Here is a 26,170-nt window from a genome sequence, read left to right on the forward strand (position 1 = left end):
GTCATTTTACCAGTTCAGGAACCCTTTCCCCCAGTTATGTCCCTTACCCTGGGCTGAATGGAATATTATTAACCTAAATGTTTCTACTCTATACATTTAGAACACATTAGACAGTATTATAATATTTGCTATAACAGTCAAACAATCTAGAAATTTCACAGGCAAATGAAAGTCTGTTTTATCCATAATTTTGTTATCATGTTCTTTCCTCCTTATTGATGTGCCAAGATTCCTTTTTTTAAAAAAAAATTTTTATTTTGAACTATTTTGGTTCAGAGACATCCTGCAGCTATCTCTCTAGACTACATCTACTTGTGACAAGTTCTCTTAGTTTCCTTTCATATGAGAATGTCTTGATTTCCCTTTCATTCTTCTTTTTTAATTTTATTTTTATATTCCCCATACAATTGCAACCCCCTTATTTTGACCCCAATCCCTCCTTTCTCCACCCCCACCCCATAGTGTGTCTCTGGTTCATAGTTGTCTGTTGATTTTGATTTTTTCTTTCCTATAGTTATTCTTCTTCCTGGTCCCTTATTAGGTTTTCTAGATTCCTGCTATGAGTGAGACCATCTGGTATTTTTCTTTTTCTTTCTGGCTTATTTCGCTGAGCATGATCCCTTCCAGCGCCATCTATGTTGCTGCAAATTGCATGTGTTTATCTTTTTTGAATGCTGAGTAATATTCCATGGTGTATATGGACCACATTTTCTTGATCCAGTCATCTATTTTTGCTGTATAAATAAAAACTGATACATCAACAACTCTTTTCTATCATTGGGAAAAAAAAAAAAGTTGTGCCCCTTTCATCTAATCTTCATGGTTTGTGATAAGAACACTGCTACAATTTGAATTGTTTTTCTCCTATAAGCAAGGCATCAGCATACTCTTGCTGCTTGTAAGACATTTTCTCTGTCTTTCATTTTCAGAAGTTTGATGACAATGAGTCTGAGTGTGGGTCCCCTTCACCCCTGTTTTGGGATTTACTTGGCTTCTTGAATCTGCAGGTATTTATGATTTTTGCAAAATCTGGGGAGTTTTCCATTATTATTTCTTTTTTGAATTATATTTTATTGTGGTAACTTATACATAACATTATAAAATTTACCATTTTAAACACTTAAAGTTTAGCAGCATTGCATTCATTCATATTGTCATGTAACCATCACCACTTTTCATATCCAGAGATTCTGCATCCATCCCAAATTGAAAGTGGCCCCACTGCTCACCTATATACTCTCTCTCCAGGCTCTGGTGACCACCATTCTATTTTCTGTCTTCTATCTATTTCCTGAGTTACATCGTGTAAGTGGAACAATACAATTTTTGTTCCTGTGTGGCTGGATTTCTTCTGTTAATGTAATGTTTTAAAAGTTCAAATATATGATCACCTGTGTCAGAAATTATTTCCTTCTCAAGGCTGAATAATATTCCATTATTATAGCCCAATAAATAGCCCAAATTTTGTTTGTCTAGTCATCTGTTCATGAATTGCCAAATTGTTCCCATTCTTTGGCTATCGTGAACAATGCTGCTCTGACCACTGGTCAGGTGCCTGCTTTCATTTCTTCTGTGTACATACACAGAGGTGGATTTGCTGATCAAATAGTAATTCTATGCTTTGTTGTTTTTGTGTTTGGTAGGGGACTACCACACTATTTTTCTACAGTGGCTGCATCATTTTGCATTCCTCTTAGTAGTTCAGAAGGGTTCCAATTTCTCCATGCCCACCAACACTGTTGATAATAGCCATTGAATGGGTGAGAAGTAATATTTCATTGTGGTTTTGATTTCCTAACAATTAGTGATGTTAAGTATCATTTATGTGCTTTTTTTTGCCAGTTGTATATCTTCTCTTTTAAATGTCCACTGAAGTCCTTTGGCCGTCTTTTAACTGCTTTTTGCTGCATCTGTATATACATTTAGATAGTAATCCCTTATCAGATATGTGACTTGCAAATATTTTGTCCCATTTTACTCTATTGAGAGTGTCCTTGCATGTATAAAAGGTTTAAATTTTGATGAAGTCCAATCTGCCTATATTTTTCTTTCATTGCCAGTTCCTTTGGGGTCATATGAAAAAAATCACTGCCAAATCCAATGTCCTGAGTTTGTTCCTCTATATTCTCATGTAAGATTTTTGTATAGTTTAGCACCTCTATTTAGGTTTTTAATTCATGAGTTACTTTTTAGAAATACATGATACAGAAGGGTGCTTAAAAAACTAAAGCAGCATTGGTTGAAGAGACAGTTCCCTATTTCATCTCTTTGGTCTTTTTTTTTTTTTGTGAATGGGTGCAACACTGGAGTGTTTTGATTATTTGATCTACATGACAACATAGAATGATGAATTCCAATGTACAATTACAATAAAGCAGGTTCATACATAGCATCTAGTTTTTACAGCTACCTTTAACTGCTGTTTGTTTTCCTAAGTTATTTGCCTATTAAGAAATACATCCTTCATTTTTTTGTTTGCTAGGATATGTTAATTTTCTGTCTCAGCCCCAGGTGACCCAGCAGGATGCCTGTCTCTGCTCAGCAAGTAGTCTTCTTTTATAGTAAATAAAAGACTTCTTTAAATACTTATTTTATTTCCCCAACACCATCCTTATATCCCCCTGATCTTTTCTCCATCCCTTTTCCCTATTAATCTCAGGAACGTCACTTCACTTATTAATGTCCATTAGTTTTTATAAGTATGTTAGTTTGCTGACTCATCCACTATATGTTTAATATTTGTCTTTGTAATACTGCCTTGTTTTCCTATACATAATTCCCTTGAACTCCTTTCATTTCTCTGTAAAAAGCGTCATTTTGTCTTTTCTTATGACTGAACAGTATTTCATACATGAGCAGCTCTCTTTATGCCAGTACCATACTCTTTTGATTACTGTAGTTTTGAAGTAAATTTTCAAATCAGAAAATATGAATCTTTCACATTTTTCCTTCACTTTCAAGATTACTGTAACTACTAAGGTCCTGTGAGGTTTCATATGAATTTCAGGGAGCAGTTTTCTCTTTCTGAAAAAAAAAATCATTGGGATTTTGATAGAGATTGCTCTGAGTCCATAGTTTTCTTTGAGCAGTATTAAGTCTTTCAACCATGAACATGAACTTTTACTCTTTATATGACTCCTTTAATTTTTTTCAGTATTTTTTTATAATTTTCAGTGTATAAGTCTTTTATCTCCTTGGCTTCAGTTAATTCTTAAGTAGCTACTGCTACTATAAATGCAACTGTTTTCTTAATTTCCTTCTTGAATTAGTCACTGTCACTAAATGGAAACGCAAGTGGGTTTTTGCATCTTACCTTTATATCCTGCTATGTTACTGAATTTATTTGTTATTATTTTTATTATTACTGTTATTATCATTATTTAAGCAAGCAACATTATATTATTTTTAGGTGTACATTTGTATATAATGCAAAGTGACCACCATAATAAGTCTAGTTAATATCTATCAACACATATTTATAAGTAATAATTTTTCTTGTGATAACTTTTAAGATTATTCTTTGGCAACTTTCAAATATAAATATACTATTAACTATTGTCACCATTTGGTATATTAAATCTCCAGCAATTTTTTATTTTAGACTGAAAATTTATATTATTTGACTGAATTTATTTATTTTAACAGTTTTTTTTGTGACATCATTAGGGTTTTATACATATGAGATTATGCCTTCTTGTGAATAGAGATAATTTTACTTCTTCCTTTCCAGTCTAGATGCTTCCACCATTATTTCATTAAGGTGTATACCAAGGGAAATGAAACCAAATGTTCACACAATAACTTGCCCATAAGTATTAACAGCAGCATTATTCACAATGGTCAAAAAAATGGAAACAATCCAAAATGTCCATCAACTTAGGAATTGATAAATAAAATGTATATCCATACAATGGAACATTATTCAGCAATCAAGATGAATGGATACATGCTACAACATGAATAAACTTTCAATCATAAAAAAAAAAAGAATTCTTTCCACTCTTCCTCCTTTCTCTTCTTCTTCTGGAACTCCAATGTTTGATCTTTCTTAATTGGTCTCTGTTAGGTGCAGTAGCATCTAATACAATAAAATACTTAAGAATTAACTTGAGACAAGGAGGTAAAAGACATATATACTGAAGCATTTTCTCTGTTTTTCAGATTGGATAGCTGCCATCATTCTAGCTTCCCGTTCACGAATTTGTTTGTCTGCCATTTCCATTTTGTTGGTAAGTCTGTTTATTTTAATTTATATTGACCAGTTCTTAAGTTTCTATTTGCTGCCTCTTTACATCTTCTACTCCTTTGTTGAGACCTTCTACTTTTTTTCCCCATTTGTTTTGAAATTGTTTGTAACTTCCCACTTAAATATTTTTATGATGGCTATTTTTAAAATATCTATGTCAGAAAATAAAAATATCTGTTATCTTGGACTTGGCCTAGATTGAATTTTTTTTTAAATATATTAAGCTTGAGATCTTCCTGGTTCTTGGTATAATGAGTGATTTTCAAATAAGCCTGGACAGTTTGAGTATTCTGCTGAAATTCTGAATTTTATTTAAGCCCTCATTTTAGCTGGCTTTCTCTGATATTGCTCTAGCAGGAGAATGGAAGAATGACACATTGTTACTGGCAAGCGCGGATATGAATCCAGGTTCCTCACCTGATTTCTTGTTATTGATGGGCTTATACTTTCTGGTAGGTAAATTTCTGCTTGTTTCCTTTAATATGACTTAATTATTATTACTTTCATATTCTCTTACATATTCTTTTTTGGTTCAGAAATATACTTTCGAAATCAATTTCTTTATTTCAAGGGCAATAGGGAACATTCATAAATATCAGGGGAGGAATTCCAAGCAATTCTTTGGAGGGCACATTATCGTTGTATGCCCTCATGTTCTCCTTCACATCTGCCCACATGTTAAGGTGTGATGCTGCACATTTAGAGGGAAGTCATATAGCTTCAAGACTGTGGGCACTTAGGGAATCTATGGAGAAACTTCAGGCTGTTCCTGAACCCTCATTCCCCATCCAATACACCAAATGTTGTGTGTGTGTACATTTTTCTATGGTCATTTAGTTTTCTCATGGGATTCCTAGAAAGAATATAACTAAAGAGAGGTTAAGAATAACTGAAGCGGGGCCTCCCTGGTGGCACAAGGGGTTAAGACATAACCTATGATGCTGTCCGCAGCCATTGCAGCACAAGTTCAATCCCCAGCTAGGGAGCTGCCCACATGGCGCAGCAGACCGCTCCTGCTTCATCTGCTGCTCCCCTCAGCAATGTATTTCAGTCAATCTGCCTGTTCTGTGCCCCACTCTGTCTCTGGTGAATCCTCTCATCTCTCGCACTTCTGGCCTGTACCCCAGCTCTTGTATGCATAAAAATAAATCTTAAAAAAAAAAAGAATAACTGAAGCAGACTAGCAAATGAGAACAATAGAATTGTATGCTATAAATTAATGATGGCGGGAGCTCTAAATCAGGGTGCAGGCAAGAACAGACAGATGAGCATGGAGGTCCTTTGGCTTCCCTGGATGTGCTGGAGTAGCTAACAACTGTGGGAGCAATGTCCAGGACGTGGGACCTGAGTGCTCTATTCAGGTCTAGGAGAAGCTAAAGATCCTCAAGATTAAAATATTTCAACAAAATGAAATGAGAAAGGGAAAATTATTATGCTTAATGTAGGAAATTTACACTTAAATACAAAAGTGGTTTTTGAGGGGAAAGAAGTCTGATTTTTTTCCCTATCTTATTTCAGCTAAGAAAGCACGCTAACAAAGCAGCTAGTCTGGCCCAGGGGGAAGGAGCTGGCAGTGAGCAAAACTCACAGAAAAGAAATAGCCTCACTGATAAGACAGCCCAGATGAGGACTGTTGCCTCTGAGGTTGAAAAAGTCAAATTAGTGGCTAACAAAATTCTTCCAAGAAATAAATGGAAAGAAATGAAAGTAGATTAGAGACAGGAGAAAGCAGGAGGGAAGCACTGTGAAGGGACTCCAGGACAGTCCTGTGGCAGCAATCACACAAATTTCAGCTGAGCCCAGTGGAGATAGAAACCTAAACCAAATCAGAGCTGGACTAAGTGAATTCCTTTCCTGGAGGAGGCTGGGGCCTAATTGAATCTGCAAAAAATTTCTGTTTCTGAAGCTTCTCTGATTTCTGTTGCAAACTCGGCCTTTGAAAGTCTTTTCAAGCTATTTCATCCCATTAGTTCCAGAGTTTCTAGGACAAGAAAGACTATGTAGGCATTCCAGGCAGAGAACATCAGTTTCAAAAGCAAAGACCACATCTTTCCCTTTCCCTCTTTAGGTTACCTGAGCCTTGAGAAAGTTCAAGAAGAGAAGCTTTCTGCAGAATGATACTGACCTACGTTGACACTCACAGGTCATATGAGCTAGTGAAGAGATAGCCATATTCAGTGTGTCTCTCTGCTATCAAATGGTCGGCAAAGGTCATAAAATCTGATTTATTAGCAATATGCAGCTAAAAAGAATAGGGCCAGGATGGTCCTCTATTCATTAAAGAAATCTAGCCATTCAAGTCTGCATTTTACAGAACTTGTTGTATTGGGGGATTATCTGTTAGGTGGCACCAGGAGACACAAAAGGTATATAAGTTGGGACTCCTTGAGGAATCTCCTATTTACCTTGGGGAGACATAGCATATGCATGCAAACCATTGGGGAGAAGTTATATAACATAATTGTTCAATTGTTCACCACATAACCCCTGATTACAAACTAAGTGCTAAAGGGACCAGGTAGTAGGGGTACAATCAAATAAGGGTAACTTATTTAAATATTAACTGTATTAAATAATTATTTAAATAATCTTTTAGAGTTTTGAAATACTCGGGATATGGCAAAATACACTCTCACACAATATTTAGTTCACACAATATTTACTTCCTAAAACAATTTCTCATTTACTTCCTAGAACCATTCTATGGGAAAATTATATCCAGAATGGTGGGACTGAAATCTGAACCCACTGAGTCTACACCCAAGGGCTCTCTTCACTAGACAGCATTGCCAGGGCTGCACACTTGCATTCTGGTTGATAATCAGAACCCAGCAAGAGAGTCAGACTTCTCTCTGAGCCAAACAGGAAGTTTGGGATAAGGCCATGACTTCACCCCAAGTCTCACAACAGACATTCTGAGGTTGCTTCTTGAACCTTTCACTTGGCAGCTATCAGAGTCCATGCTTGGATTTATCTTTGGTACCAAGAGCAGAAGGTACCTAAATGATTACCAAGGAAAGCTTCTGGAGGAAGTGGGGCAACCTCACACAAAGGACAAGAGGGAGACAGAATGGACTGGGCAGTAGGAAAGTCGGAAGGTCTGGTGATGGCCAGCACAGCCAGCTCAGCCTTGCTATCCTATCAACCCACATCCAGGTGTCTGTCTGGATTTGCTCGGCTTGCCTGTGTAGCTGAGGGTCTAAGATGTCTCCTTCTAGAGTTCTGCAGCAGTGGCAATAATAAAACCTCACATGAAAAATGGAAGAGATCCAAATCTCCTCAGATTTCTTGCCCTTTTTTCCCCTCTGAGTTGAATCAGGAACTCAGTAGGTCTGAAAAGATTTCTACATACTTAGTCTGACCAGAGAGCCTCATCTATTTCAATGGGTTAGTCTAGAGGAAAAGAACAGAGCCTTGGATTCCAGCCTGGATTTAATGACTAGTTCACATGTCTGTTTCCTCCACTAAATTGTTAAGGACAACACTGAGTCTATTCAGATTAATAGAAGCATTTAATCAACACATGTTGAATTAAATTGAACAGACCAGATCTGGCTCTGCCTCAGTGTGACTCTAGATAAGCTCTTGAATGTCCCAAGCTTTAGCTCCTGCAATTATCAATGAAAATGAAAATGCCTGGCCCATGCGCTCATATGGCTGTCAACTGTCACGAAGACCTGAGAAGATCGTACAGAGATGAGCAGTATTAATACTTTCTAGCCCCACAGAAACAGAAAGTATGAATTTGATCACTTATAAAACACTTATGGGATGGGTACATCAATACTTAGGACTTTTCCTTTACAGTATTTTTCTGTCAACACGTTCACACCATGGTAAGGTGCTCAGCTGGTTACAAAGATAATCACAAAGATCTCACAGTCTGTTGGTATGGTCAGGGGTGCCAGGTATCACTATTTCCTTTTGATAGTATCACCATTGGCAGAGGGAGCAAAGATAGATAGGAAGACAAAAAGAAAGCAACACTTGAGCTGGGGCTTACAGTATCAGTAGAGTTCTGGCTCATCCTGGGGGTGGAGGTGGAGAGGGCATTTAAGGAAGAAGAAGCAGCTTTGTGAGCAGTGAGGGTGGTGTGGGCAACAGCTATGCAGAGAGGGCAGGAGGCCTGAGGTAGACGGAACACAGATGGCCATGGAGCTGGGCAGACAGGCAGGAGAGTTGAACTCTGCTTTGTGGGCGATCGGTGGGAGGCACAGAGGAGGGTGGCCTGTTTTCGGGGGGTGGGAGGCACAGTGCAGAAGTGTTCTGAGGCCTCTTTGCACCAGTTTAAGAGCTGATTGTTAAATTTTCATCATTTCTGTGAGCTGATTGATTTTATATTGATAGTGTACAGTCAGCTAATGGTGAGCATGTTTAAACCACAGAAACTGACTAACATCATAAATCAGGGTCTGGTTGTGCCTTTTTCAGAGCTGTTCGGTAAATATTTTTGGCAAGTATATGTGTGCACAAGTGTGTGTGTGTATGTGTGTGCGTGCACACATGCGTGCACATGGGAGTAGAGTTGATATAAGTCACAAGGAAGAAGTCTAGCGATAGCCATACAAGGAACTCCAGCAGCACTGAGTGAAGTCTTGGGCACTCACCAGTCTCAGATTCTTCATGGCTTGGGGAAACATGCCCTGGTGTAGCTGCAGTTTGCCAACTTTCATCACCTGCACACCTCTGACGGGATGGCATCCTGGGAAAAAGGTCCTGAAAGAAACCAAATGGCAAACAGTGTCAGGAGCTCTTACCATTGCAGCCGGCATTTCACTGGGAGACCATGGGAGTGGGAGCAAACACTGGCTGTGAATGTTAATGAGCTACTGTGAGGAAATTAGTTTTGCAAACAGGAGAATGTGATACTGAGGGGAATAAGCACATTATCAGCCTCCTGCTCCTGCTCCTCACAATTCCTTTTGCATTAGGAGGGGGAAAAGACAGGATGGGAATGCCTCTGAAATAAACACAAGAGAAGAGAAACAAGTTTGGACCTCTGCATTGCTCTTTGGGAGGCGAGTGGGAAGATCAGGTGCTAATCTTATCTTCAGCCTCTTCCATGAAGTTCCAGCACCCAGGCCAGTCTCGGAAAGGAAGACAGACTTTCGATAACGACTAAGTGAAGTGAATGAATGGAAGGTCTCAGGACTCCCCATCTGGATAAGACCACACCCTCTGCTTACTACAAAGCCCTTTGAATTTTAGTTGCGCAGTTCATCATAGTTCACCTTTCTCATAGGCTCTGGTCTATTTATCTTCTCCTCGCACTGGACTACAGAGCTGTTCATTCAGGTGCCCCATCTGTGTTGGCCATGATGTCCTGTCTGTAGGAGCAACGTGATGCACAGTCGAGCATTTTCACCCACACAATAGAATAGGGTGTTGCAGTGGACAAAAAATGCAAACTTAGGGCTGTGTTTCACATCCAGTGTTATTTCAATTTCAATCAATTATTATACTATATTCAATAAATGTATAGTTTGACCTCTTCCACCCTCCGTGACCTTTGTTCTTAGTGTCTACTGAACTCTTGCTATATGTGTGGCAGCAGGGAAATACTACCTTGTGTGTGTGTGTATATGCATACATACATACACACATACATACATACATATGGGCTTTTCTCTAGGACCCCCAAATCCCATTAGACACAAGATAAACAAATATTCATACAACACTCAAAACTATTATAGGACAGAGCATGATTTAGTGCCCAAATGACATCTATCTCAGTATAGGGGAAAGCTCAATTCAAGTTTATTGACTTCAAGTATGAAGCGAGAAGGTGACGGATGGGTGGGCCTGGAGGAGGTAAGAGGACTTAAACCGGCTCCCAAGGGGTTGGGAAGACTGGGCTGTGAGGGGAGAAGGGAAGTGCATTCAAACTTAGTACAAGCGAGGACACACCACCCGGCTGCTTCTCCAGAGACGACAGGTGCCTGTCAGGAATGTCAGCCCACACATAACCTGCTCTTAGACATAACCCTCCAGGCCGCGACTTACACAGAGCTTGCGATGGGTGCTGTTTTAACTGCTTTTCATTTATGAACTCGTGGAACCCATATTTAAGTCCTACTATTTCTATATAGTGGCGAGGAGGTAGGTTTACCAGAAGAGACACGTGTTCTCTGGCGAGTGTACACTATTCGCGAACCCTTCCCTCTCCTGGCACCGCAGCTCTTCCCCTCATGAAATGTGATATAGAAATTTTTTTCCATTAAAGCTCTTAAAAAAGTAGAAAGAGAGGGAGGCATTTACATGAATAGAAGGTTGGCCACTTAAAGAACTGAAAAGGGAAGGAGGGGAAGGACAAAAGAGACACCTGGGTCCTGGATTTTTCTTCAAATATGCCAGGAGATCAATCGCTTCACCTCTCACCCCTGACAAAATGAACATCATTATCTACTTGTGTGGAAAAGATTTGAAGAGCTGCAGACAAAAGCTTAAGTACAGGACGCCATTATCAGAAGGTAATTGGCCTGGACACTTCCCTTATAAAGCACACCTGGACTTAGGATTTTATTTTATTGCTACGAATATGACATAATTAAATTTAAAGGCCAAAAAGTAATTTTATACAAATAATCATTCCACTAAGTGGCTGTCTGTCATGTCAGTAAAAAGAAGGAAAGAAAATCTTTGGTTCTATGGTGGCAGAGAAAGCGGTGCCTAATTACGACATGTCAGGTACCTGCTCTGGTTTCTTGAAGATATTAAATAATGAGGCGTTTCATGGGAGAGGATGAGGAGGAAGTGTCTTTGAGTGACCTGCCCATAAATATTTGCAGAGCGGTCTCCGCTCCGGCAGGCATGCAGGTCCTGGGCCTGCGTCGTTTCTGGAGCCCTCCCAGCTGACATATGGAATAAGAATCACGATCACTGGCTCCAATAGTGCCCCAAGGAAAACCGGTGATGCTCACTCCTGCTGGGAGAAGTTCATCAACTTTACTGGTGTGACAATGATGAGGAGAGAGGAGGGCCTGTGAGTGGCATTCAATCACAGGACTGTAAAAAATCTAGGCCAGCCTGAGAGCCTGAACCAGAGAAGGAATTGGGGTGCCGGAGCACCAGAAAGACTAAAGGGAAGCTTGCGAGGGAAGGCCAGGGCAAGGTGCACCCACGAGGTGCTGGCTCTGAGCCTCGTTGGGGACAGATGTAGAGAAGTTCATGGGGAGCCCTTGGCCTTGGCGAGTGTACATTCTCGTTGCAGAAATGGGGCAAACGAAGTGAGGGCACCAAGAGATGGTGGGGGCTGCCAGACTGTGGCACAGAGGATGTGTGCTCCAGAGGCAGCCAGAGCGTGGTGATCACAGGGTTTCTTGGAGCATCAGAGCTTGAACCAGTGTAGACTGGGGAGCTGACAGGCTCCTGGGACAAGCACAGGGGGCGTGGGAAGGGACTGGCCGCTCTGGTGAGGAATGAAAGGGACACTTGAAGCCAGGCTGTGCAGAGGCAGAAATGCAAAGCCAGGCACACTGCATGAAGCTGAGAGCATTTCATCAGAATTGGAAACAAAAGAAAATTGGAGAAGAAACCTGAAAGGTAGAGAGATTTGAGGCAGGAAGGTGGTCATGATAACAGAAGAGAAAGGGCTGATGTGAAAGAAATGTTTTACAGCTGATTCAACAGGACCTGGAAATCTGCTGGGGTTCCGTGGAGTCAGAGCTGACTCCAAGATGCAGATTTAGAACACCGTCATGCGAAATGCCAGCAAACTATGTAATAACAACGTTATCTGACAAGGTATTCCACTTGCTTGGGTGTTAGAAATGTTCTTTTCATAAGAATAATGCTAGCAGCCACATGCTCCAGAACGCTGGACCAAGAATGGGAAAATCGCCTTTGGTGTTTGCATGGTGAATAAGTTCCTAGGAAGGAATGTGTTTAAACAAGCCGAGGAAGGTAGCAGCATACACACTAGCTTAAACTCAGTGCCATAAGCACCAAGATCTTGCTCCTATATTTTACAAGGAGACTGAGAGTCAAAGAACTGGAATGACTCAAGTTAAAAGAATATAGAGAAGAAAATACCTGATGGCTGGCCTTATGTTGTGAGGGTTTTCTACAAGATATAATTATCAATCACAGTGTTTTATTACCCTTTTGGTATTTATTGGGAAGAAAAAAATAACAGTTCTGGTTGAGGGCTATGTTTTTAAGAATGGATTTAAAACATATTATTGAATTTAAAAGGGGAATTTAACTTGCCTACATAAATTGTATGACAGTTACCAGATAGCCCCACTATATGAATTTTAAAATAGTGCTAGAAGTAGACCACCATTATTTAACTTCCGAGGAAGTGATCCAGAAAAAAGTATCAGTGGATGAAACCAGAAGATCACAGATGGAAAGAGAATTTTAACATGGAGAGATTGGTTTGTTACAATCTGAACCTACTGGTCTATTTTAGTGTCACTAAAATGGGACAACCAGGGACTTCCCTGGTGGCACAAGTAGTTAATGTGCAGCACTATGAAGCTATTGGCAGCCACTGCAGCACGAGTTTGATCCTCAGCCAGGGAGGTGGCCCACATGGCACAGCAAACCTTTCCTGACTAGCCCACTGCTCCCCTCAGCAGTATGTTTCAGTAGATCCACCTGTTCTGCTCCCCACTCTGTTGCTGGTGAATCCTCTTATGACCCCCCACCTCTGACCTGTACCCCAGTTCTTGCATGCATAAATAAATCTTTTTTTTTTAAGATTTATTTATTTATTTATACAAGCACTGGGTACATTCAGAAGCATGGGAGGGTGAGAGAATTCACCAGAGCCAGAGCAGGGAGCAGAACAGGCAGACTGACGAAGTACACTGCTGAGGAGAACAGCGGGCCTGGCAGGAGAGGTCTGTCGCACCATGTGGGATGGAACCTCGTTGGTGGCCAGGGATCGAACCTGCGCTGCAGAGGCTGCAGGCAGCTTCGCAGCCCAGCACTCAACCGCTGCGCCACTGGGGAGGCCCCAATAAATCTTTTAAAAAAAATGGGAAAACCAGGCAGTACACACTATCTAATACGACACAAGAGGAATTATTTTGACCTGCCTATAAAGCATTCTTGAACTCCCCCAAAATAAGAAACTTTATTTAATCAAGCCCATAAAGTTAAATTCCATTTCATAGAAAAAATAAGTGATAGAGGAACACATGAAAGCAACCAGCTAAATTCAGGGTATATGGAATTCTACAGGATCTTGACCCAGCATCCTCAAGAGATTAATAGCATGAAAAGATAAAAGAGGGCAGAGACTTAAGAAATATAATAATCAAATGTAGTGTATAGAACTTAGGCAACTTTAATGCAAACAAAACTGTAAAATGATTTTTTGTGAGACAATCTAGAAAATCTGACCATGAAATAGTATTACGGATATAAAAGAAAATGTCCACATTTTCCAGAGATGCAAACTGAAGTATATAGGGATGAATGATGTAATGTCTGAAATTTGATTTACACTTCTTCAGCAGAAGTTCTCCTTCCAGGAATGGTGCATTAGCTTGTATTGGACTAAACTTGTTCTTTTAACCTATCTGAGGTATCAAAATAATTGCTGAGGCCTTGGGGTCTTGAAGAGTCAAGACTGCAGGAAGAATGGAAGGGCGTGGAAGAAGATGCTCCTTGCATTCCTTCATTGCTGCTTTCTCCCCTTGTTCAATGCAACTTAAATAGCAGAGTAGCAGTTATAACGGTCTCACAGAGATGAGGATACAGAGACTAGAGGTCAGGGCTTAACAAGGATGAGAAGGAAACCCAGTAACCCTCCCTGGCTTTCATTTGTGATGCTCAAAAAGGTACACTCTAGGGATAGTCAGGTGAGTCAGGACTAGACCAACCCTGTGAATCAGTTCAAATCAACTCAAAGTTGACTGGCTTAAGGGGATCTATTTCTACCCTGATTGCTAGAAGCAAAAGTAAATTCTCTTTGAAAGAGCGTAACATCATCCTAAACCTCAAATTATCTCTCCAATTTTCTGTACTTTTCGTTCATTCAGTAAAATTATAAGTGGGCACACAAAACAAAAACAAAAACAAGAACTCTTGAAGAACCAAGAGAAAAACAGACATTGAAACAGAACTACAGGCACTTCAATATTGAAATTAAAACATAGAGACTTTAAAATAGTGGTATGAAATATATGTGAGAATTTAAATAATAGATAAGAATTTTAGCAGAAAAATCAAAATTATAACCAATGAAATTTCTAGAGCTGAAAAACAGAAAACTGAAATCAAGAGTTCAATAATGTAACAATAGATTTTCCACACCAAAGGAAAGAATACGTGAACTGGAAGGCAGAAAAAATATATGCACTGTAAAACATGGAAAGACAATGAAATGGAAGATAAAGAGAGATTAAAGTTCATATATGTTAACTGGAGAAGGGAGAGACTTTGATGTAGAAGCAATTAATGCCTGACAATTTTCTAAAGTAATGAAAGTGATGGAGGATAAGGATAGAAAAGTTGGAAAGGAGGCGCCACAAGACCAGAAACCTGACTCACACTATGCTGACAGATGGAGGTGGGGGCAGAAGCAATTAACATAGTTGTTAAACCAGCTATAGGAACTAAAAATTCTTAGGTGCAAGGCACAGACCCAAGCAAAGTGTCAGATGCTGTTAGAGTCTTAAGGCACAGAGGAGAGGTAAAGACATGGAGATCAATGTAGAATCTTGGGTCCCTTTCAAGTTCTACATTGTTATCCAAAATCAACAGCAAACAGGCCATTCTACAAAGAAGTGAGCCCTTCCCAAAGACAAGGCGATATCAGGGCAATCTCTGCACTGGCACGGGACAGCATCCTTCTTCCTTCTGCCCACCTGTGCCTGTGCAGGTGACAGGTGCTTCTTTTGGCCAACTCTCTCCCTCTGCAGGGCAGCGGCGGTCCTGCCTGCCCATGACCTGTCCCATGCTGGGTCTTCTTTTCACTGACCTCCCTCAGCAGAGGCAGCTCTCCTCAAGGCTGCCTGCCTGCAACTGTGCAGGCCTCTCTTAGTAAACTTGTCTCTTTCGGGCCAGCCCTTTCTGCCCGCTTGCGTGTATTCTTTCCATTTTATAATTAACCTGTCCTTTTGGACAGGACCTGTGTTGTGGAGAAACTCATCTGAGAAACTCATAGGTGTTGCTTTTGAAATGGGAGCTCTGGTGAAACTTTTCCCAGAGTGAACCCAGGACCCCACTCTCCAAACCCAACAACTCCAAAAAATGACTTCAAAAGTCAGTTACACATGGATAGCATTAAGGGCATTATGCTCAGTGAAATAAGCCTGACAAAATTATTGAGAATATATAGAGAAATTAAAATACCATGCAATCTTACTACAACATAGACTCTAAAAGCAAAATAAAGCAAAAATCAAACAAACAAACAAGTCAGTTACAGATTCTGAGAGCTGAATCCTAACCAGTAGACCACTTGGGAAGTTAATGCTAAGAATTGAAAAAGACCATGCCTCCCTGGTGGCGCAAAGGGTTAGGGCGCAGCCTATGGAGCTAACCACAGCAGCTGCAGCATGGGTTTGATCCCCAGCCAGGGAGCTGCCCACATGGTGCAGTAGACCTCTGCTGTGTCGCCAGCTGCTCCCCTCAGCAGTGTATTTAGGTCAGTCTGCCTGTTCTGTTCCCCACTCTGTCTCTGGTGAATCCTCTCACCCCCTGCACCTCTGGCCTGTGCAGCAGTTCTTGTGTGCATAAATAAATAAATTTTAAAAAAATGAATTGCAAAAGACTGAAAGACTGAAACAATTCAACAAAGGAATAAAAAGGGTGAAGAAGATGAGAGATAAAATAAGTGCTCTAAAATCTAGATAATTATTAAATCTGGAAGATGATATATGAAGGTTCATTATATATTATTCTGTTTTGTGTATGTGTAAAAGTTTTCATAATTAAAAAAGCAGAACACTGGGTTTTACTTCTTCACCTTAAGAAATTATGGAGGTATCTGATAGATATCTGCTTCAAATTTCAAAATGTTTCAGCATTTTAATGAATTCTAAGACACACAGAAATAAAATGATATGCATAATGACTAGCAAACAGTAGCCGTACACACTTTTTCAACACATCACACACACACTGATTTGATAGCTGTAATAACAGCAGATATAGCAGCCGTTCATATCCAATACAAGGCTTCAGTTTTGGTCTTAAATCAAGTGTAGAAAGTCACTGTCACGCAGTAGGAGTAACTGAGACAAGAAAGCACTGAAAAGGCAGATGAAGTCATCTGGTGTCCCTTTGGCTCTGTTTAAGTTAAAGCATGTGTTGTATGGAAGTTATTTAGGCCTTTGTGGTAGAGTAGCTTGGTTTATAATAGAATTTTGTTGTTAGCTGAAGAAAAAAAAAATCCTAACATTAGGAAACAAAATCAAAGGAAGAAAAGACAAACCACACTACTTAAGGAACCACTTTGGAGTAACAACTATTTCTTCCCATGAGCTTAACTAATCCACACGGTCTGGAGAGGTGCTATTTCCCAAGTGGGCTGAGGAATCCGTATTTCTCCATCACCTTTACTGCTTGGTTCTGCTGGTGACAAAAAGATCAGAGGAGTGAATTCTCACTTGTTTCTGAAAGGGAATGATCCTGGGCTCTAGACAAGACTGAATCCCCAGCTCCTGCTTCATTTCTGATATGCACTGTTGGTCTCATACCACCGAGGAAGATGGCTCTGCCCCTTTCCCTACTTCCACCACCAGAGGATTAGAAATGAAGTTCATGGTACTGTGTAATTCCACTACACGTTACAACAGGATTTTATAACATTACAATGAGATTTTTCAAGTGCTTATTCTGTCCCATAAAATGAGTAAGCAGGATCATTTCCACAAAGAATACATTTCTACTTCTCTTAATTTCCACCAAAAACATAGGTCTATCTCACTCAAAAGTTTGATTATTGTTATTTGTATATGATATATATGTATATAATATATAATGATAGTATAAGATAATCATATGATAAAAGCAAAAGAGTTTTTGTTTATTTTAAATGTTTGTAAAGTTCAGATCAGGAGCAGAGGCTTCACAGTGGATATATTAGAATGCAGTTATAAGATTTGGATTCAAGAATGTGGTTCTTCAAGCAGATGGCCAAGTGACCACTTCACATGGTCAGGCATTTTAAACTCAAACTTTTATTAGGTTTCCAGGGCCAGTGAATGGATGGTAACTAGTTGCAATGTACAATTACATCTACATTGAGATAAACAATGGCGGGAAAAAAACACCAAAGTTAAAAAAAAAATCCTAACAGGGCCTCCCCGGTGAAGCGCTGGGTTGCTAAGCTGCCCGCGACCTCTGTGGTGCCGGTTCGATCCCCGGCTGCTCCCCGGCCACCGGAGGAGGGTCCCACATGGGGCGCAGACCTCTCCTGCCGCCCGCTGCTCCCCTCAGCAGTGTACTTCCGTCCTTCTGCCTGCTCTGCTCCCCGCTCTGGCTCTGGTGAGTTCTCTCACCCTCCCGCGCTTCTGACTGTACCCAGTGCATGTATAAACAAACAAACAAACAAACAAATAAAACATGCCTCTATAAAAAAAAAAATCCTAACAATATTAAAATGGTTATTTTTCAACAGTCAAAAGACCGACTTGGAATACCTGTATGTTTACCTTTTTTTAATGTTTTATTCTTGTTTTTATGTTTTATTCTTTCTCATTTGTTTTTCATATTTTTCAGTTTTCTAAGTTGCATTATTTTTATTGAGGTGACATTGGTCTTACAACCCTGCATATGATTTAAGGGTATAGTTTCCCACCTTCTCAGGTCTATGTTCCCACAGCGTGCTCTCAACTAAATCTGCAGTAACACAGAGAGAACCCTGGTAGGGGCAGAAGTAGTCGAGAAGATACTAGATGAATGGTCAGAAGCTGCCTTGTGAAGGGAAAGACTTACATTACAGATAGTTAAGTATTCAATTGTGAGCAAGAAACTTGGGTTTTCATCTTTCTGAAAGATATTGCCTCTATCATATCTGTAACTTTCAAATTAAGTATGTTTATTTTCATTAAATTTTCCCACCCCCTTGTCAGATCTGTTTCACTGCTGCCTGCCCCACTGCCAACAGCTACCAGTAGAGGACCTCATGGGCCTCTCCCCTGCACATGGCCTCCATGAAGCCCACTGGTGAAAACAGGTCAAAATCTTCTAGGCAGCCAGGACAGTCCTCCAATGAAAGCAAAAAAAAAAAAAAAGTCCTTTTTAACATAATAGTGACAGTGCTGTCCTCTTGCTAGTTTCATTATTGCAGCACTCATTTTGGGGGCATGAAATATTTCATAAGGCCACCAACATGAGTGAATTACATGTAATTATACTTAGGTATTACATACTTGAGAAAAAATTGCAACAAAGATTACAAATGAAACAGAAATAAAAATTACAACCCAAAGACTAATGAAATTAAAAGCTAGTTCTTTGAAAAAATAGACAAATCTCTACTTAGACTCATAAAGAAAAAACAGGAGAAAATGCTAATAAATGGAATAAAAAACAAATGAGAAGTTACGACATCTCAGCAATACAGAGGAACATAGAAGAGTATTATGAAAATCTTTATGTACATAAGACATCATAGGTACATGAAAAAATGCTCATTATTACTTATCATCAGGGAAATGCAAATGAAAACCACAATAATACTACCTCACACCAGCTGAAATGACAAATATCATAAAGACCCAGAAAGAATAATACTGATGGGCATACACAGAAAAGGGAATCTTTGCATACTGTTTATGGGAATGCAGATTTGTCCAGCACTGACAGAAAAAGAGTATGGACTTTTCTCTAAGTATTAAATTTAAATCTACCATATCATCCAGCAATTCCACTCCCATGTATCTACAGAAAAATGCAAAAATACTAATTCAAAGGGATGTATGCATACCTATATTCAGTGCAGCACTATTTATAATAGCCAAGCTATGGAAACAACTTAAGTGCCCAACGAGAGATGAGTGGATTAAGAAGATGTGGTACTTATACAGAATGGAATGCCATTCAGCTATAAAAAATGATGCAACATCTATGCAACAACATAGATGAAAGTGGAGGGGATTAAACTAAGTGAAATAAGTCAGAAGGAAATAGAGAAATACCAGATGAATTCACTCATGTAGAATATGAAAAATAAAGCAAAAGAACAGACATGACTAAACCAAAACAAACCCTCTGAATTGTTAGACTTTAGATTACCAGAGTGGGTGTGTGTGAGTGAATTAGAAAGGCAGGGAGGGAACCCAATAAACCAGGATGGAGGAAGGACTAAGGATGCCTTGGTGGTGGGTTTGGAAATTTCTATCTAAAGAGTTGTGAACCCATATTGCTGACTCATATACAGTGTTGTAAATCAATGTTACCTCAATAAAAAGTAATACAAAAAATGTTGAATCTATTCTGCATAAGGTGTATTCATCAACATACATAGGCAATGAAACACCTGTGAAATTCTATAAATGGATACTGTAAATTTCATAAATATGTGAATATACCACAGTTGGTCCTATCATTTTTAGATCATTTCCTAAGAAGAAACATGTGAGTAGAAATTTTTGCTTATTTTCATATTTTTAAAATTTATTTGAACCTATTAGTTCAAATTTATGGAAATCAGTTTTTGTGCTTTTTCTTTTAATATGTTTTTAATAAACCATACTGATTCTTTCACTGAAAATAACAGAATATTTTAAAGTGATAAAATGCTGACAACATAGTAAGGAATTGTCAAGCCAAAATCAAAGTGAAGAAGGAATGCTTAGAAGTAAGGAGAATGACAAAATCACTACTATGCAACATGCTGGAATCTCTCAATTCACTGCTCTTTTGAGCAGGGGGACAGAATAATAAGCCCAACACTGCAAAGTCTAATAGGGACTCCTCCCTTCTTGCAAATTGCAGGAGACAGATTACCGAAGAACTAAATAGAGAGATAGTCCATGTTCATGGATAGGAAGACTCAATATTGTTAAGATAGCAGTTTTTCCCAACTTGATCTATAGATTAATACAACCCAATCAAAATCCCAGCAAGTTATTCTGTTGGTATAAAAAAAAAATGATTCTAAAGTTTATATGAAAAGAAAATAACCAGAACAGCCAACCAAATATTGGAGAGACAAAGTTGGAGAGATTGACACTACCTGATTCCATACTGAGCAAGACAGTATGGTATATAATAAACAAATAGATAAATAGAAAAGAACAGACTTCAGAAAGACCCACATAAATATACAGACATCATTATGTTGTACATCATGTTATTGAGATTTATATACACTGTCTTCTTTCTTTCTTTTTAACAAATTGAAGGTTTGTTGCAAATTTGCTTCAAGTAAGTCTATTAGCACCTTTTCCCAACAACATGTGCTCACTTCATGTCTCTGTGGCAAGTTTGGTAATCCTTAGAATAATCAAACTTTTTCATTATTATATCTGTAATGGGGATGTGTGATCAGTGATCCTTGATGTTACTATTATCATTGCTTTGGGGCACCACAACCCACATCCATCTAGCACTGAAAATTTAATCAATAAATGTTGCGTATGTTCTAACTACTCCACTGATTAATTCTTCATCTCTCTTGCTCTCCTCAGATCTGTAGACACAATACTATTGAAATTAGGTTAATTAATAACCTAAAATGGTCTCTAAACATTCAAGTATCCATCTAGAATTAAAGGTGTCAATACTATTGAAATTAAGCTAATTAATAATCCTAAAACGGTCTCTCAACATTCATGTAAACGAACAGTTAAACATTTCTCACTTTAAATCAAAAAGCAGAAATGGTTAAGCTTAGTACAGTAAGTTGAAAACTGAGATGGAATAAAAGCTAGGTCTCTTGTGCCAAACAGATAGGAAAAGTACTTGAAAGATATTAAAAGTCCTACTCCAGTGAACAAATTAATGATAAGGAAGCTAATTAGACGTGTTGCTGATATGTAGAAAGTTTTAGTGATCTGGATAGAAGATCAAACCAGGCAAAATAGCATTTTTAGCCAAAGATTAATTCAGAGTAAGATTCTAGCCAAAGTTTAATTCAGAAGGTTGAAGAGGTGAGGAAGCTGCAGAAGAAAAGTTGGAAGCCAGAAGAGGTTGGTGCATGATATTTAAGGAAAGAAGCTATTTCCATAATATCGAAGTGCAATGTGAAGCAGAAAGTGCTGTTACAGAAGCTGTAGCAAGTTATTCAGATCAAGCTAAGAAATTGTTAGAACAGGATACTGTTTTCCCGCTACAACAGCAAAACAGCAAAAGTACTTGACTGTATAACTTGCATGGATTGCAAAGCCTAAAATATTTAATACCTGGTCCTTTACAGAAAATGTTTGCTGGTGCCGGATCTATAGTAAAGGATTTTCTAGCAGTTAGAGGCTAGAGAGAAAATTCATACATACAAATCCCCTCCTATAAAGGGGAACTATGACTATCTTTTAGAAATGTGGCTTTCTACTTGTTTATGTGACTAATACAAATAATGTTAATTATAATAAGTAGGGCCAAAGCCATTGTTTCATATCAGGTATTATTGTAGGGACTTTGTTTTAGTTCAATTTATTCTAAAATACCTTATGAAACCTTACGCAAACATTGGTAATGATACGTGATCAGAGGATCTTCTCTGCCAAAAAAAACTTAAATCTAAATCTGGATAAAATTGCCAAAAGCAACCCTTTCAAGTCAAAGGCAGATGAGAAATTATGAAGTACTTATTCTTGAAAAATAGCTAGAACTTAGGTTAAGAAAAGCAGGAGTCAAAGGCTTTCTTGCCCGAGGCTATTCCCATCCAATACCCCCACCCAAGAGAGCCATAGAAGGACTAAATCAAGCTCTCCATACCACATAGGTAACTACAATATCACCCCACTCAAGGCAGATACAAGAGAGCCAAGGAAGATTCTCAACGTTGAATGTATTCCCCTTCCCACACACAGCAGAGAACAGAAGTCTTACAGGTACAAGGTGTTCGAATAACATCCTTGTCCACATTATTAACTGACCACTGAATGAGGCAGACAGAGGGAGGACACCTGGAAAGCTAGACTTAAAAGGAATAAAAAACAAAGCAAAGATAATAAGCTACACAGCATATTCCATATTTTATAACCAGGCAAGTTACAAAAACAACACACGACAAAATCACTACCAACAATCTTCAAAACAATGAACAGAATGAAGACCTAATATATTATTTGTAAATGCTCAGCTTTCAGTAAGAAAAATATTAGATAAGCTGTGGTATGGAGGAAAAAAAATGCTCCCAAACAAATTCACACCCTAATCTCCAGAGTCTATGAAAATATTAGTTCACACGGCAAAAGGGATTTTGCAAATGTGATTAAGGTTAAAAGTCTAGAGATGAGGAGATCATTCTGCATTATCTAGGTTGGCTCAATCTAATCACACAAATCCTTAAAAGCAGACACCCATTCCCACTGTGGTCAGAGAAACAGATATGACTATATCTATTGGATTGGAGTAGGGTTAGAGGTATGTTATACTGTTAGCTTTGAAGATTCTGGAAGTGAAACATGAGCTTGAGAAATTGAACAGCATCTAAAAGCTGGAACAGTCCCATAACCTCCAGGAAAGGAGTACAGTCCTGTTGTACCTTCATTTTAGCCCACAGAGTCCTGTGTTAAGCTTCTGACCAAGAGAACTGAATGAGAAGAAGTTTGTGTTATTTTCAACCACTGAAATTGTGAGAATTTGTTATAGCATCAACACAAACTTATATAGTAGATATGTAAAAACAAAACAGCAAAGTAGGAATCATAATTAGGAACACAGCTGTTAAAAGAAACTGGCTCTGACTAGGTCCAAGTCAGGTTTAGAAGACAAAATTGTTAAACCAGCTATTATGAGTATTTTAAAATACTAGAGAGATTCTCTAGAGAGATTCAATGTTAAATTTGACATGGCAAGAGAGATAATCAATAAACTGGAAGACAGATTAATGAAAATATCATTTCTGTGAAAAAAGAGAAAAATAGTTGAAAACAATGAGTAGAACTCTCAAACACCTATGGGACAAAATAAGGGGAGAATGAGAAAAGGGCAGAAGAAATAGTTGAAGAATGTTTGTGTATTTCCGAAATTCATACATTAAAATCCTAACATCCAAAGATGATAATATTAGGAGGTGGGGCCTTTCAGAAGTGCTTAGATCAGGGAGCCTTAATGAATTGGATTAGTGTTTTAATAAAAGAACAGAGATTCCCTAATCCCTTCTACCATGCAAAGCTACAGTGAGAAGTAGCTGTCTATGAACCAGGAAGAGGGTCCTTACCCAACTGTGCAAGATCCATGATCCTGCACTACCAGGCTTAAGACCTATGAAAATAAATTGTTTATTATTTACAGGCTACCCAGTCTGTGTAATTCTGTTATGACAGCCTAGAAAGACTAAGATAGACTGTGAATTTCATTACCAGGAAACCCATTCAGGAGAAATGAAAAATATGTTCACAAAGGACTTACATGCAAATGTTTAAGCAGCATTATTCATTCTAGTCAAAAAGGTAGAAACAGCCAAAATAATCAACAGGTGAATTGATAAGTAAAATGTGGTATATCCATACAATGTAACACTATTCTGCAATAAAAAGTAACGAAGTATAGGTTCCTCCCACAATGTCAATGAATATCAAAAACATGCTCAGCGAAAGGAGAGAAATAAAAACCCATATTATATGATTCAATTTATGTGAAACATCTAGAAAAAGCAAAAGCACAGAGACAGAAAGCAGATATACGAATGCCTGGGGCTGAGTGTGGGAGTACCAATTAAAACAGAGACAAGGGAAGCTGTTGAGATGACAGGAATGTTTTAAAAATGGATTGTGGTATTCATTGCACAACTGTGAAATCTTCTAAAACTCATAGAACATGTACAGTTGAAATGCTTTTATTTTATAGCATGTAAATCACACTTGAAGAAAGTCATTAAAAAATTAAACAACATCAAGAGTCAGATACTATCGTCACCATTTCATGAATGTGGAAAATGGAGACAGAGAGATTAAGGGACCTGTTGGAAAATGGCCTAGCTAGTGAAATGATTCAAGGGGGAAATGTTTATAGAGTTCTTAACTACAAATCAAATCTGTTAGCTATGAAAGTATATTACTGTAGCAAAACACTACTTCATTTTATATGACATGAAGGGTTATCACACATCGAGCATATCCTAGAAGCCTGACCCTGTGCAAGGAACATTTGTTACATTATTTCTAATTAGCACAACAATTTGCAAGATAGTTAACTAATATCACCTCTTTTACAAATCAGGTAACTTGGGCAGAGGTATATTAAATAAATTGTTTAAATACACAGCTGGTGTATAATTCTGGTAGAATTTAAGCCAGTGGCTGACTCCAATATCAGCATAATACCCCAATATCTCACAAACTTGATTATTCTTTTAAATGTGATATTTCCTAATGGGATAACAAAAACTACCTGGACTTTATACATTAAAACACACAATTAACAACACCAAAAAAGTCAAGACCTTTTCAATGTTTTTCTTGAATTCCAGAGTTTATAAGAGGAAATATATTTTTCTACAAAGCTTTCTTTGTTGATTAACCTCCCTTTCACACTTTTGAAGGCTGCGTAAGCACAGAAGACTAGTTCTCTACCCTTCCCTGTGAACACAAATATCTATATCTATATCTCAATCTCTTTAGATTACAGAAATATATATTCATTTAGTATACGTATTTACATCATTAAATTCCTGCTTGGAGGTCAAATTATTCTAGTTCCTTTAATATTGCTTCTAAAAGAGCCACTGCAGCCATGCCATGACTAATCTTTTTGAGCTCATCAATTTGTATCATTTGAACAGTTTTTATTAATGCAGACATTATACACAGACATAAAAGCTGCTTATGTAGTGTTTTTTCAAAGGGAGTAAATAAGGGAAAGGAGAGCTGGAGAATAAATATTCATAAAAAGAGGGGTTCCTCTTTTTGGGAAACCTTTTATTTTGCCATTATCAAAGGGTAAGTGAATCAAGAATCCAACATTGTATGGAAGTCGCACCATCATTTGGATTTAACTTGATGACTTCAAGAAACCTCTAACAATACTTTTCTTTGGGGAGAATAATTAATGGTATGTTTGCCAGATTGGTTTTTTTTTTTGTTAAAGATTTACTTAATTATGCATATAAGAATTGGGGTGTAAGCCAGAGAGGGGGGCAGTGAGAGGATTCACTAGAGAAAGTGGGGAGCAGAAGAAGTGGATCTACTGAAATATACTGCTGTGGGGAGCAGCAGAAGAGACAGAAGAGGTCTGCTGCACCATGTGGGTTGCTCCCTGGCCAGCCAGGGTTCGAACTTATGTTGTAGTGACTGGCAGTAGCTTAATAGTGCTGTCTTTAACCCCTGCTCCAACAGGGAGGCCCTATGTTTGCTATTTTGCCCATTGAATGTAGGAAGTAGAACAGCCTTTAAGAAAATCAGTGTGCACTCAGGGTATTCACAGTTAATACCCTGACAAGTTATATTTTATATAGCACTCCAAGTTTATTATTAAAATAACTATCAAGACATAAAAGTAGATTTTTTTAAAAAATCACAACACAAGGATTATTAGTCAACCTAATGCCTGATGTTCTTAGCCACAACTTTGCTGAGTGCAATGCATTGTGAAACACTTCTGAATAAGCATGTGGATTGAACTTGGTGGTTAGTCTCCTTTGCACTGTCTGAATCATGGGCCAGAAACACAAGTTTAGAGCAAGCAGGAATCTATGCAGCTGTCCACATACTGCATGGGACTTGTTTCTGTATAAGTCTAAGTCAGACATCCTGGCCCCTTCTTGCTCCTCAATTAATTCAGGTCTCTATTCCATGTATAGATTGTACTTCCTAAAGGGAAAACAAGGGTAGGGAGGGGTTTAAAGGGCAA

General features: G+C 38.5%; 1 protein-coding gene and 1 long non-coding RNA gene across 8 annotated transcripts in view; one reads left to right on the forward strand and one right to left on the reverse strand.

Annotated features, from left to right (window-relative positions):
• The window catches only part of LOC119244543 (uncharacterized), a 31,946-nt gene extending 25,389 nt beyond the window's left edge, over positions 1–6,557 (forward strand). For 2 of the 4 annotated variants that reach the window (XR_008551768.1, XR_005125079.2), the window contains 4 exons: positions 930–1,007; positions 4,162–4,229; positions 4,601–4,698; positions 6,315–6,557. This is a non-coding gene — a long non-coding RNA (uncharacterized LOC119244543). The remainder of the gene's footprint in view (positions 1–929; positions 1,008–4,161; positions 4,230–4,600; positions 4,699–6,314) is intronic. The other 2 variants (XR_005125080.2, XR_005125078.2) reach the window with 1 other exon arrangement.
• The window catches only part of SMYD3 (SET and MYND domain containing 3), a 768,831-nt gene that overhangs the window by 5,101 nt on the left and 737,560 nt on the right, over positions 1–26,170 (reverse strand). For all 4 annotated transcript variants that reach the window (XM_054694959.1, XM_054694960.1, XM_037510322.2 and 1 more), the window contains one exon: positions 8,854–8,962. In XM_054694959.1, coding sequence (XP_054550934.1) covers positions 8,854–8,962 — 109 coding nt within the window. The remainder of the gene's footprint in view (positions 1–8,853; positions 8,963–26,170) is intronic.

Source organism: Talpa occidentalis, unplaced genomic scaffold (genome assembly GCF_014898055.3).
Source record: "Talpa occidentalis isolate TD23 unplaced genomic scaffold, MPIMG_talOcc4v2.1 talOcc4.14, whole genome shotgun sequence".
Classification (NCBI taxonomy): domain Eukaryota; kingdom Metazoa; phylum Chordata; class Mammalia; order Eulipotyphla; family Talpidae; genus Talpa; species Talpa occidentalis.